The sequence below is a fragment of the Indicator indicator genome, chromosome 3 (genome assembly GCF_027791375.1).
Source record: "Indicator indicator isolate 239-I01 chromosome 3, UM_Iind_1.1, whole genome shotgun sequence".
Classification (NCBI taxonomy): domain Eukaryota; kingdom Metazoa; phylum Chordata; class Aves; order Piciformes; family Indicatoridae; genus Indicator; species Indicator indicator.
In genome coordinates this window covers 20654999-20669321 of record NC_072012.1, presented here as the reverse complement: position 1 = coordinate 20669321, position 14323 = coordinate 20654999, and the positions used below count along the sequence as shown (strand labels likewise).

The following is a 14323-nucleotide window of genomic DNA, read 5'->3' as shown; positions in this document are numbered from 1 at the left end:
TGTCTAAATTTAAGTGGCATCTTTAAATTCCACTGAATGCTAAATTATAACTTAGAAGTAGGATGCCACTAAGGCTTAAAAGCCTTACTAACCTTATTTACATATGCATTGACTACTTGTATTTATCTTGGCCACATAATGCTCAAACAATTTTTAATACTGACAAAACCGGACTACAGAGAAAATTTGTTTGGTCTTCAGTATTTCTAGTCCAGAGAAAGGCAACAAAGCTGGTGAGGGATCTGGAGCACAAGCCCTATTAGGAGAGCTTGGGGGAGCTGGGGCTGTTTAGCCTGGAAAGGAGGAAGCTCAGGGGAGACCTTATTGCCATCTACAACTACTGAAGGGCGGTTGTAGCCAGGTGGGGGTTGGTGTCATCTCCTGGGCAACCAGCAACAAAACAAGAGGACACAGTCTCAAGCTGTGCAAAGGGAAGTTTAGGCTTGATCTTAGAAAAAAAGTTCTTCACAGAAGGAATGACTGCCCATTGGAATGCACTACCCAGGGAGGTTATGGGCTCAGAGCCCCTGAGGTGTTTAAGGAAAGACTGAATGAGGCACTTAGTGCCATGGTCCAGTTGATTAGATAGTGTTGGGTGATTGGTTGTACTTGATGATCTCGGAGGTCTCTTCCAACCTGGCTGATCCTGTGATTCTGTGATTACTACTTCTAACTTCTTATCTGTAAATAATCCATATATTTCTCACAACCTGGAGTGATTTTTCAACTATTTTGAAGTAGTGAAATTTTAATTTTATCATTTATACAATGCTATATTTGTGGACTGTGAAATCAAGAGACAACACAGGAGCGACATGGACCTGACGGCATGGGTCCAGAGGAGGGCCACAAGTATGACTGGGAGCCTGGAGCACCTCTGCTACAAGGACAGGCTGAGGGAGCTGGGGTTCTTCAGTTTGGAGAAGAAAAGGATCTGGGCAGACCTAATAGTGGCCTTCCAGTACCAGAAGGGGGCCTACAAGAAGGCTGCAGAGAGACTGTTTCCAAAGGCCTGAAGTGATAGAATGAGGATCAATGGTTTGGAACTAGACAAGATGAGACTTAGATTGGATGTTAGGAACAAGTTCTTTGCCATTAGGGTGATGGAGCTCTGGTAAACAGAAAATAAGCAAATAAACAAATACCAAAATACAAGTAAAATACATTGTGTTTGCCCCTGGTTTCTGTGGGCTTGCAATTATGAATGCTTCAATTTCTGAAATGAGGAAGCATCACAAAATAAGCATGTGCACTAGTAACCTCCTTTTTTTGTGCCAAAAGCATCTTGTAGCATACTATAACTCTTTTCACAATGATATTACAGCTACCACTAAATGTTTCAATATTAATATGTATATTAAAAGATATATTTCACATATACAAGTGTGCATGTAAAATATTTACTTATATTTGTTACATAAATATTTATTTTACTGATAACCAAGTTCACTATCAGCCAATGCTGGCCTTTGTGCTGACTAAGGCAGAACTAGACAAAGCCATATGTTCAGAACAAATTTTTCTGACACCCCCATAACTGATACATCTTTACTATTACTCTTTGACATTTTGAGTAGATGTTTTTTTCTGTTATTTCTGATTATTATGATGATAATATTTCTGAATGGTTTTCATACCTTTGGTTGGAGATTTGGGTGAAGTAGCACATACCCATTAGGATCAATTGCAAAATAGTATCCATTTGGACAAAGCTGAAAGAAAGAAATTAAGTTTATCATTATAGAGTGATGAGCATTAAAGAAAGATTAATTAACTATTTTAAAGCAATGGTCCTATTGAAGAAAATACATTGCCTCAGGCATCATGAAATATGAGATATACTCTTCTAAAATCATAAACTTGAAGAATAATTTAGGCTGGTGGGATATATGAAGGTCATCTGCAACAACCCTTCACTGAAAGATGAGGTAACTTCAGAATAAGATCCAACTTCAATGTTGGTTTCAAAGGGTCTTTGACTATCTCTATTGGTGATTCTACAGACAATTTAGGCAACCTGCTACAGTGGTTAACCACCCTGCTAGTTGTTTTTTTTTTCCTCTAATTTTCAGTTGGAATTTCCAAGGCCACAGTTATGTCATCTGCCTCTTGTCATTTGCTACAAACTTTCAAGAAATGTTGAAGTTCATCTTCTCTATAATGCCCATTAGGTTCCTTCTTCAATCTGAACAAATGATCTCTGTCAACTTTACGTGTAATCTAACCCCTTGGCCAACCTAGGGCCCTGTATAGAGTGTGCCCATATCCTCAGCAATGGAAAACATCAAAAGTTGGACACAGTACTCCTGATTCAGGTGTTCACTGTATAGTTCGCCTTCTTTACTGCAAGGTTACTCTGCTAATCTATGTCCATCTTCTTCTTCCCCGTGGCCCTCAGGCCTGTTCCTGACTTTTGAACCAGTCTGTCCTAGCCTTTTTGGTGCCATGGTTTAGATAGGCATGAGGTGTAGGGTGACAGGTTGGACTCGATGATCCTTGAGGTCTCTTCCAACCTTCTTGATTCTTGATTCTTGATTCTTTACTGTGGCATGGGAACATTTCATTGTAGATGCAGGATTATGCATTTGCCGTCAGTTAAATTCATCATGTTCCTCAGCTGTTGTTTTCCACAGTACTAATAATTTTCTTAGAAATTCCCTAGCTAGATATCTACATATATAAATCAATCATACTGGGTAGGGTACAGACAGACATGTAGCTAAAGAACTTTCTTACATCAGAAAATCTACAACAATGGAAAAGAATACAGGAAAAGAAGCTTGCTGGTATTTTGACTCACATCCAGTCTTTACTATATGACTTCTGGAAGAGTAAGCATAGAAACTGTACATAAACGACACATAGAGAAACCACCAATGAAAGCAACTTACTGTAAATCGTGGTGTCAGTTTTTTTATGTCCTCCAAAGAGACATCAACCCCCATGACTCCAAGAATCAGCTGATTCTGTTAATATTCCAAAATGTTAGAATATGTTTGATGTATTTACAATGCAGAATAACTGTGACAGTCAGGGAATTTGGATTTGACAGCCACCATTGGAGAAGCTGCTTATTTACCCCACATGGGGAGAAGGGATTCATAACCTATATGAGGCAATTTAGTCTTGAGAAGTGAAGACTGAGAGGAGATGTTATCAATGTCTATAAAAATCTGAGGGGTGGGTGTCAAGATGACAGTGCCAGCCTCTTTTCAGTGGTGCCCAGTTATAGACAAGTAACAATGGGTACAAGCTAGAACACAGGAGATTTCACCTCAACATAAGGAGACATGTCTTTATGGTGATGGTCACAGAGCACTGGAGCAGGCTGCCAGAGAGGTTGTGGAGTCTTGTTCTCTGGAGACTTTCAAAACCCATCTGGATGCACTCCTGTGTGACCTACTCAGGGTCATCCTGCTCTGGCAGCAGGGGTTGGACTTGATGATCTTTTAAGGTCCCTTCCAACCCCTAAAATTCTGTGATTCTGTGATGTTAAATAAATTTGAAATATAAGTTGGAAAATGCAGTCTACAACATCAGATTCAGGTAGAGACATAAACTGAGCAGAACCAAGTTCTCCTCTTGTTTCTCTATAGAGAACTAGGACTCTCTTACTTCTAAAAATATATCCTTTGATAATCAGGAGACACTCCTTTGGAACCAGGCTGAGTGAAATCCAGGCATTGTCTTGCAGATAAGATTATGAAATTCTTTGGTTTTTTTGTGTTTTAAAGGGAGACTATGAGAACTATTCTGAAACTAAATACAGCAACGGTAGAGACAGCATCTGTATTTATTCGTTCTGAGTCTATATAATACCTGAGAAACCAAAACAAACACCTTGTCTAAATATCTATGTATTTTAACTTGAATGAACATGAATATCATCAAGTGTATACTATTTACCAAGTATATTCTAGATCTGATTAAAAACAACCAAACAAAAAAACCAAACAAAACCACAACTCTTTTAGTGAAGGTATAAATTGATATCCATATCAGAGAACAATAAGGATGGGTCATTGTATTTATTTAATACCCAGATTTCAATATAAGTACACAGTGCTCTTTTTTACTATCACTAAAATCAATTAATTTATATTCTCTACGGCATTGCTTTTCACTATAAAATGCCAGAGCTTCATGTATTCATTACAAAACTATCTGAACATTTTTTTTTTTGGCAAGGCCTAAAAAATATCATCTATTTCCCGTCTATTGAATGCTTAACACATTCCCAGTGCCACGAGGTAACAAAGCCATATCAAGGAATGGCATAACCTGAAACTCAGCACTACAAAAAGGGTGATTTGCATTTTTCTTGTCCCTAGGAGGTTATCAGGAAAATAGGTGACCTGTGTTTTTCAGATGTTCAAGAAAGTGCAAAAAGCTTTATGGCAAACCACATTTTTCAGGAAGTTTAGCTATAAATTTAAAAACAAAACAAAGCAAAACAAACATTTTCCTTTTTTTTTTTTTTTTCTTGAAACAAGAGCTTACTATTTTGCCATTTTGTTCCTTTGTTAGGTTGAAGACAGGTAGAGTTCCTGTAATCACAAGGCCCAGCTCCTAGGAAATAACCACAAAGAGAGGGAAGAAAAACACTTTTTAGTTCAATAACAAACACTGAACCAGGATATATTAGAATACAGGCAGTACTGCAACTAAACAGTACATTAAAGTACTGACATTTAGTTTGCAAAAAAAAGGACAAAATACTTCTATTGAGCAATGTTATAAAAAGTTAAAAATACTTTTTTTTTGGTGTCCATCTGATAATGAACTATAAATTATTTTTTTTAAAAAGAGATGGTGTGCAACAACTTAGGATGTAATAACATCCCCTAAATATTACGAAAACATGTTTAGAGCTACAGTACCCACCACACTAAAAACAAACTAAAAAAACCAAAACAGAAAACAAACAAAAATTTTAAAAAAGAGAAAAAATAAGAAGGCAAATGTTCAGATGGCAGGCAACAAATACATACAGGACATATCAACAGACATTTCCTACTACTTTTCCTTCCATCAACTCTTTTCACTGGCTTGCAATAATGACCATCACCAATTCTGCAAAATAAGTCTGTTGTTGAATTGAGGCAAAGAATCTGCACTTATTTGGAAAAAGGTAAGAAATCTGATTTCCCTTTCTTAACACTCACAACTCATATTTAAAATAGGATCCAGAAAACCATACTTTTAGATAGCCAGTAAATTTTGTGGTCCAGTGTAATTTGTCCACAGGTAGATTTCTAACTTTTTTTTTTTTTTTTCGTTAATGTTAACGTTTGGGATTGATTTAAAATTTTTGTCACCTTTCTGATACTTCCTCCTTCCATGTATTCTGCTGAGGAGCCATAGCACTTTTGTTTCCTTAAAAATATAAGCTAAAACACTATATTGATCCACTCTTATGAAATATGTTCTCCATTTTCCCAGTCTAATAGCATCTTTTTGAATTTTAAATCATCCTTCACAAACTAAAGTTTGTGTATATAATGAAAAGTGATGATATCAGGTTTAGTAGCATTACAAGCAAGGTAAAGAGAAGTGGAGTTTTTAGGAAAAGTAAGAAATGGAGATGAGTCAGAAAGAAAGAGTAGGACATTTTTTAGAAGCATAGAAGAGATACATAATGAAACAGGAGGGTTATGTATGGGGAAAAACACTTTCTCTTCCTCAAAAAATGTACAGTTAGAGAAGACAAGAATTGTAAATAAATTATGACTAACTGGTAAACCTAAAAGTATCTGAAAACTGTGATTGTCTTGCAGAAAGTGAAGCCAGAGCAAGGAGGAACCTGGAGGAACAGGGCAGGAAAAGAGTGAATTGCCACAAATACATCAAATTATTCAAGGCAGTCTTGAAAGACAGCTTCAAATGTAAGTACCTCTTCAGGGTTTCATAACCTGAATTTGCTCAATTCACATGCTGCCTCATGTAATAAACTTTGCATTATTCTAGCCTTAGGTCCAAAACAACTGCTGGACAGGAAGATAAAAGGACAGGAAAAGGTTCAGTGAGGCACAAGTAGGAGAAGAATAAGCCCCAGAGAAGCTCCTTTCTGGAACTGAAGATAAAGAATCAGTGTGACAAGTTAGTCCCAGCACCTGCTAAAACTGACAACCAAAGGCTCCAGAATGAGTTAGATACACCTGTGCTTTCATGCTCTCATCTCTGATAAGAAAGCTCTCAAATTTCAGCCTTTACTTGGACAGTTCACTTGGGTTGGGTAAATAAGTATGCACACACAGAGATACATACATACCTAATTATATGTACAGACAGACTCATATATATAACACATGAGCAGAGAAAAGCTTAAAGGAAAGACTGAATGCACCCTCTGAAAACACAAAATAGTACAACAGAAGCTTTCAGGTGTTACTTGTTTTACTTCATTGAAAAGATCACTTTCTATCCCTGAGTACAAATTTAGCTTTGGCTTTACAACAGGATATGTACAAAACATGGGAACTTTTGACATAACATCCCATATGTTTCCAGTAAGTACCTCTTACAGTAATCAAGACATGGTTAATGAACTTCTGGCCATTGAAATTACAAAGAAAAACTAGTTCCTCTGTGTCACATGATGTGTTGATAAAAAATTTACAGTAATGATGACAGGAAGAAGTGGATTTTGACATGACATTAGATGACCATGTGAACTTGGATAAATGCATGATTCCAGATGACCGTTTTGCAATAATTTTTGCCTAGTTAGAGTTATTCAGACAAAGAGTTATCTAGAGTAGCAGATTTGATTGCTGCTAATAATACTTTGCATTTCATAGTTTCCTGAATATGTTTGGCTTACAAGACTGAAGTGATAAATGTAACAGTAAGGAAAGCACTTCATATATCTTTTTTATTTTCCTATTACTTACACTGTCCAATTAAAAAAATCATTACCTTGAATAAGCAAGTAATTACAGCAACATGATAATTTAAAGATCCGAGTTCAGAATCTGTTAAAATTCCAAGTGACATTGACAAGTTTCATTCTGCCTGAAATACATTCAGGGAAAAACAGCCAACCAACAAAAAAAACCCAACCAAACAAAAAACCCCCCCCAAAAAACGAACTCCTCACATAAGACATAACCCTTAACACAGCACAGATGTAACACTACAAAACTATTTGCTTCTTTGTTCTTTCATTTATTTGAGGACAACAATGACCTACACTTAAAGTTCTGTGTGGAAGATCTTTCATTTTTTTCTCTCTGCTACAGGTCAGGACACTGAGGAAGATACAAGTATTAGAAATGGCTGTATGGAAAACTGCTCTGTTGAAGTGTGTAGATGTTTGGATATCATAGGAATATTATGTTTGGAACAATAGGAAACTGAGTCCTCAGTACTGTGAAAAATGGACTGCTATAGTTACTGATTTGATAAAATTCTTTCTTTGCTAAAGATAAATACAAACCATACCAGAGCATCCAGATAGACATTTGTCCATTGAACTTGTTTGGCTTTCTCTCCAGCTAAAACCATTGGTCTTCCCAAAACATCCAGATATTCCTGCCAAAAAGTGTAATAAACTCATCAGAAGGCACAAAATCCAGAAACAGCTTCAAAAACCCTTCAATAATTAAATTTAAAAAATGAAAATATCAGAAGAAAAAAAATAGTGAAAATTCACCACCAATCCAGGATTAGTATTTATTTGTCTAAAATTATCCTACCCAAGATTTCAGTCTTCACTTTGCAATATTTACTGTCGAGGGAATTCCTGCATTTCAGTTTTGGTCACATGGACCTTTAGTCACCCATAACCACTCCACTCTTTCTGTGAAGTGGGGATTTGAACTGTTTTTGATCCAAAATGAATTGCTAATGACATAATGAAATTACAAGAAGATCACAGAACCTTCAACCCAGAAGAGAGAGTGGGAGATGGAGGGTGAATGGTTCAACATCTGGGTATGTTAAGCTCCTTGTATGTAAGCTCCTCCTATGTAAGTTACAGCAGCAACTTGCATAACTTCTATTGAAACAAAAAAAAAATCAGGGTTTTAAAACATTCCAGCTCAGGAGTATAGCTAAAGCTGGTGATCTTATGAGATGTCACATTTGTGGTCTGATTTGGGAGCAGATGCCATCAAACTTGTTTCAGTCTTCAGCCTTTTCAATCTGTCTGATCATATTAGGGATAAATCATGCCAGATACTTTCTGGAAGAGTTTAACAGAATCAAAGGATTTCTCTTCAAGCCAAAGGAAGGACTTACTGCCAAAAAATATCATGCCTGGTCTTGGAAGGATAAAAGAACTGATATGGTATTTCTCTACTTTTCTGGACACAAGAATACATGGATTTTCAGGCAACTTGTCTTAACATCTCTTCATCTACAATGTAAGCTTGGATGACATCATATAATGCCAGGGTCCTGGATGACATCATATAATGCCCTAAATTGCTAAAATGCAGACATTTGGAAGGAACAGAGTCTTGTTTCTTCCAGACTGGATGGATTAATCCAGGAATCTCTCCTAGAAGCTGCATTGTACCCAGTCACTGTTTCTGCCCAGCTGAGTTCAGATATTCCAGCAGGGCTATATACCTATCCACAGCCTCCTCCACATAATACGAACCCTTAGGATCATGCTAAAAGGCAGGACACGGATTATGAATGCTTTGACATGTCATAAAAATTAACGGCTTTATACATCTTGATTAAAAAATCACTTCTGTGTCTCCAGATCAGAGTGACCATGTAAGGTCAGGAGGAAAACTGAGACCAAAACACAGTCCTTGTGCAGAGGTCTGCAGGATACAAATCACTTCCAACACAATGTTATGTGCACGAGGGCAGCCTGCTTCAGAGAATGCTAGCATGACCAGTGAGCATGAAAGCTGCTGTGGGCCAGCTAGACAGGGAAAGAGGGATCACACTGTGAATTGGCTCACTATAACTAATAAAAATGAGAAAAAAAATAGAATACTTCCTCATAAATAAAAGAAAGCCTTCCTTTTTTTTGCTGTTCTTAATGTAGAGTATATTAAAATTTAATTGATGCAAACAGACATAAAACACCACAGATTCAGGAGTATCAGTTACTCCACTTTGTGTTTTAACTGCATGTGGATCTGGCAAACACACTTACCTGGGTATTTATTCTTATGGCTCCAATGGACGGAATTTCATAATAATAACCTAAAATTTGGAATAAAAATAATGTCAACTCACTATCATGTATTGCTAGTATCTTAGATTTCAGGAATTTTATTTAGCTTGTAATTACTAATTTATTTTTTATAGAAATTATCAGGCATAAGTGGAATACTGTTTCAGTAGGTGCCACCACAATGAATGGCCACGTATTATGTGTTACCATGCCACACAGGCTAAGCTAGTTACTCCTAAACAGCGAGCGAGTATATAAAGTGTATTTCTATCTGTTGCTTTGAAGATGAGATAATGCACTGAATTTGTACTCCTGAAATCCCAGTTACTCTAATGTGCAAGGATATTTAATGGTTATTTTAATATAGTGTGACAGGACCCTAATTGTATGCTGAATGCATATAAGAATGCAAATATAGCTACAGTCTGCCACAACAGTGAAGTTCATAGCATAAAAATACAGGGCACTCTGTGGAAATGATGAAAAAAACTAATGGGTATTTCTTCGAACTAACCATTAGAAATATCTGTATTCAGCATTGATTCTATTATGTATTTGTTTGACTTAAAAATATTACTCATATGTATCAATAAGACTGAAGACAGATACTGAGATCTCATTTCAAGCCAAGTAAGCTGTAAGTCAAACTGGAAGGAAGTTGAAGCGGGAGGACAGAAGAGTTCTGAGCTAGCATTTAGTTTGCCATAAACAATGTGTGACTTGATAATAAAGTAAAACTTTTAATTAAGGAAAAAATTAAAGAAAAGTTTGCTTCTTTGGATGTGCAAACAAAAAATCCCATCAATTTTGGACAGAGAATTATGATCACTTTGCCTCAATAATTAGATGACATAGGTGGCTATGCTTTAAGCTAGCTGGTCCCCATTTGTTTTAGACACTAGAGTGCACATGCATGTATTCTGAGATACAAAGATGTCAGTCAAAAAAGCCCTGCTCAGAAAACAAAAATACTCTTTTTTTTTTCTGTAATTATCTGACAATACAATCTGCTATTCATGAAGCTGTAGCATCTCCTGTTTAACTTGTCAGCATACTGAGGAATTGGTGAGGCTATGATACATGATAAATATGATATTTATACAAGCTAAGTTTCTTCTATTTTTTCTCTATCTATATCTTACTCTTTCTCTTATCTTTAGTTTATATTATTTCCAAGCTTGAGAATCATATCTTAATCTCCTTCCCTAGCAGTCTTAATTTTTAAGATCTTTTGAAATCTATCTCACCTCTCACCAGTTTGTCAAATACTTTCACATTTTCAGTCAAGTCTTGAAATTGCTTTATTTAAAATATTAAACAAAACTGATAATTTCTCTGTTTCCCATTTATCTCTTATTTCTTGTACCATAGTTATATTATAAAACATTTGAGACACCTCTTTCTCAAAGTCTTATAAAATGTTTCTGACTGCATTTATATACAGAAATTTTACATCTTTTTTATTACTATTCCTAGGTAAAGAAATCAGGATACAAATAAGAAATATAAGATTATCTTAGATGTTAAAAAATCACATCAAGAATGATTTTGATGTGTTCTGGTGCCCTGTAAGCTTTGGAGAAAAAAAGAAAGAAATCCAACCAGCCAACCAACCAAAACAAAAGAAAAAAGAAAAAAAATTCCTTTAGTCCAGACCCCTTAATATAAATCAGCTTTGCTTAATTTATCTGTCATCAGTTCCATCTTTTCATAGATGGCTACTACAAGCAGAATTCTCAAAACTCATCCATAATATCTTATTATTATACTATTGTGATAGATTTCTTACAATATAAAGTTTCAAATAATTAGAAATAAATATGCAGTGGGTTTGTTTCTTTTAGGGTTTTTTGTTTGTTTGTTTACCTTTTTTTCATACACACATTAATTTATCAAATAACTTTTTGGAACTTTTATTAGAATCATAGAATTGTTCTAGTTGGAAAAGATCTATAAGATAATCATTGAGTCCAACCATCAGCTGATTCAACTGATGTGGATCATTTTAAGGGAAAATCAGCATCACTAGCAGTCACATTTTCAAAAGATATTTTATGCAGATTTTGAACTTCTCAACAAAAAACGAGTAAAACAAAAAAGAAGGTCACTCAACTACAAAGGAAACTGTGGCAAGTACAAGGCTGTTAAATGCATGTTGGTATGCTAAGGAGAAGCTTTAGGTCTCCTGGTCTGACATATTGATACAGACCCCTAAGCCTGATGACACAGATTATCCAGTTATTGGTCTAGAGGTAAATAGATGAGCAGAGATAGCATGGACTAAAGTCAGATTGGAAGACTCATTCCAAAGCCTTATGAAAAGGCATCACTCTAAATGCAGCTACTGATGACAACCATACTCCTACTGTGCCTGTCCCTGCAATGAATGACAGCCTTGATTCTTCATCACCCAACAGCTGTCACAGCTGACAGGAGCTACTTGCCCAATCACAAAAGCAGTAAAACATTGGGTCTTGCTTTTCAGGCATCACATCAATCTTTTGGTGAACTTTTTTCACTGTATAAATAATGCAATTTATTAAAATTTCATCAGGTAAAATAACTAGAGAACAGTAACTTCATCATCCTTGTTCCGAGAATTAACATTTAAGCAAAGAATGGATGGTAACAAGTACCCAGCTACATGTAAAACTTGGCATGAAGGTGGGATACAGACATTCCAAGTTGAGAAAGACTTACTAAAAGTGCATTCTTTAGAAACTATGTTTGAAAGTGCCAAAGAGAAAGTGAAGTATGCCTTGAAAAATAATAAGGAGACTATAGAGGTATTGAGCAGACCGGAGAATCATAAAATCATAGAATGTATTGGGTTGGAAGGGACCATCTAGACCAATCCCCCTGCAGTAAGCAGGGACATCCCCAACTAGATCAAGTTGCTCAGAGCCCCATCAAGCCTTACCTTGAATACCTCCAGGGATGGAATCTCCACCACCTCCCTGGACAACCTGTTCCAGTGTTCCATTACCCTCATAGTAGAGAAGTCCTTCCTAATGGCCAAGCTAAATCTACCCTGCTCTAGATCAAAACCACTGAATAACATGGCAAGATTTCAAGTCTTATTTTCTCTCCTGAGCAGGTAGGCTACTTTCCCTCCTCAAAAGCAACATTATTTTAGACACTAGGTTGTTCACTGAGACACTGTTTTTTTCAGAAGTATTTACATAATACAAGTCAGGAAATCACTACACATTTCCGCTCCAAGAGTAAGGCAGATATTTCGCTCACTGAGGATAGCTGCACATCTCATGATGGGAAGAAAAGACTTGAGAAAGGTAAATGCAAGTTCTGCTACTCTTTTCTGGAGCTTTAACACAAATCCTTGGTGTGCCTGACTGACACAGAATCACGGCATGTTAGGGGCTGGAAGAGACCTCAAAAGATCATTGAGTTCAACCCCCTGCCAGAGCAGGATCACCTAGGGCAGGACATGCAGAGACACATCCAGGTGGGTTTTGAATGTCTCCAGAGAAGGAGACTCCACAGCCTATCTGGGCAGCTTGTTACAGTGCTCTGTCACACTCACAGTGAAAAAGTTTCTTCCTTACCTTTATGTGGAACCTCCTGTGTTCCAGCTTGCACCCATTGCCCTTTGTCCTGTCATTGGACATCATTAAGCAGAGTCTGGCTCCATCCTCCTGACACTGCCCTTCACATCTTATAAACACTCAGGCTCCTCTTCTCCAGGCTAAAGAGATGCAGCTCCCTCAGACTTTCCTCATAAGGAAGACGTTTCACTAAAAGAAACTATGCAACTATTCTAACTCAGTCATGCTGTCAGATGCACTTAATAACCCCTAATATTGACTATGAAACTAGTTTATGAAAGTAAAGGTCCTTTATGAGCTACATGAACACCTGTTTGCTTAAGAACTATGTGCTTCCACCAGTCAGTCAAGAAGACCCAAACAACAGTTGCATGTATTTCCCTTCCACCAAAAGTGATAAGTTTATCCATTTATGCCTTTCAAATGTACAGAATTTTAACAGCCCTTCTCCTTCTGGAGGCATTTTTCTCTATATATACAAACCAAATGTTGCCATGGTTAAAATACAGAAACACTGTCTTGCCACAGGCTTGTAAGGCTTAGTTTTTTAATTTAAAAATCAGGCTGAAAACAAATAATCTGTAATTTTTAGAGAATAGTAAAGATATTAGCCACCCAAAGATCTGCCAAAGAATAATTTAAAAGAAAAACACTGTACCTTTATTTTCACAGGCCATCCACTGTATGGGTCCTTTGTCATAATTATGTTGACCAACAGAAAATGTGAACACACGTACCTAGCAAAATTAAAACCAAATGCATATTACTTAATGATACCTGCACTTTGTACATATTTGAACAGGAAAATAACTCTGTGAAATTTGCCTTTTTTATCATGGTAATAGATACACTATTATTACAATATTAGATTCATAGATTCATACATTCACAGAATGGTTTAGGTTGGAAGGGATCTTAAAGATCATCTAGTTCCAATCTCCCTTCAATGGGCAGAGACACCTTCCACTAAACCAGGTTGCTCAAGGCCTCAACCAACCTGACTGTGAACACCTCCAGGGAAGGGGCATTCACGACCTCCCTGAGCAACTTGTTCCAATCTCTCACCACCCTCCCTGTAAAGAATTTCTTCCTAATATCCAGTCTAAATCTGCCCTGAACTGACATCTCCCAAGTCCTTCTCTTTGAGACTGCTGTCAAGCCACTCTTTGTCCAGCTTATATCTGTTCTTGGGATTGCCTGACTTAGGTGTAGGACCTTGCACTTGGCCTTGTTGAGCTTCATGAGGTTGGCTTGGCCCCATCTCTCAAGCCTTTCCATGAAGTAGAACTCAAGAAGAATATTCTTTCATACACTTTTCATACTTTACAGCTCTTACAATGGTTGCATCCATTAAGCATTTTAACTTCTTTTTTAACCCTACTGTGGCAATTATAACTCTTCAGGCTTTGTTAAATTGGTTGACATAATCTCCTATCACTATTAGATGCTTACTAATTAATTAAAATGAACAGATGCATGGTGGTAGAATTCACAGCAATGAAAATCATGATTTTTTAATAATTTCAGAAAGAAAACCCAACAAACTACCACATTAAATTTTCAGATACTACAGAAAACAGATTCTCAGAATTTCAGTCTTTTTGATGTAAACCCACTA

At 36.7% G+C, this 14323-nt stretch overlaps 1 protein-coding gene across 3 annotated transcripts in view; it reads right to left on the bottom strand.

Moving 5' to 3' along the window:
- CACNA2D1 (calcium voltage-gated channel auxiliary subunit alpha2delta 1) overlaps nucleotides 1-14323 on the bottom strand; it is a 354317-nt gene that overhangs the window by 45410 nt on the left and 294584 nt on the right. For all 3 annotated transcript variants that reach the window (XM_054399510.1, XM_054399509.1, XM_054399508.1), the window contains exons 13-18: nucleotides 13364-13442; nucleotides 9119-9168; nucleotides 7444-7533; nucleotides 4501-4569; nucleotides 2892-2966; nucleotides 1638-1712 (exon numbers count right to left, since the gene is read on the bottom strand). In XM_054399510.1, coding sequence (XP_054255485.1) covers nucleotides 1638-1712; nucleotides 2892-2966; nucleotides 4501-4569; nucleotides 7444-7533; nucleotides 9119-9168; nucleotides 13364-13442 — 438 coding nt within the window. The remainder of the gene's footprint in view (nucleotides 1-1637; nucleotides 1713-2891; nucleotides 2967-4500; nucleotides 4570-7443; nucleotides 7534-9118; nucleotides 9169-13363; nucleotides 13443-14323) is intronic.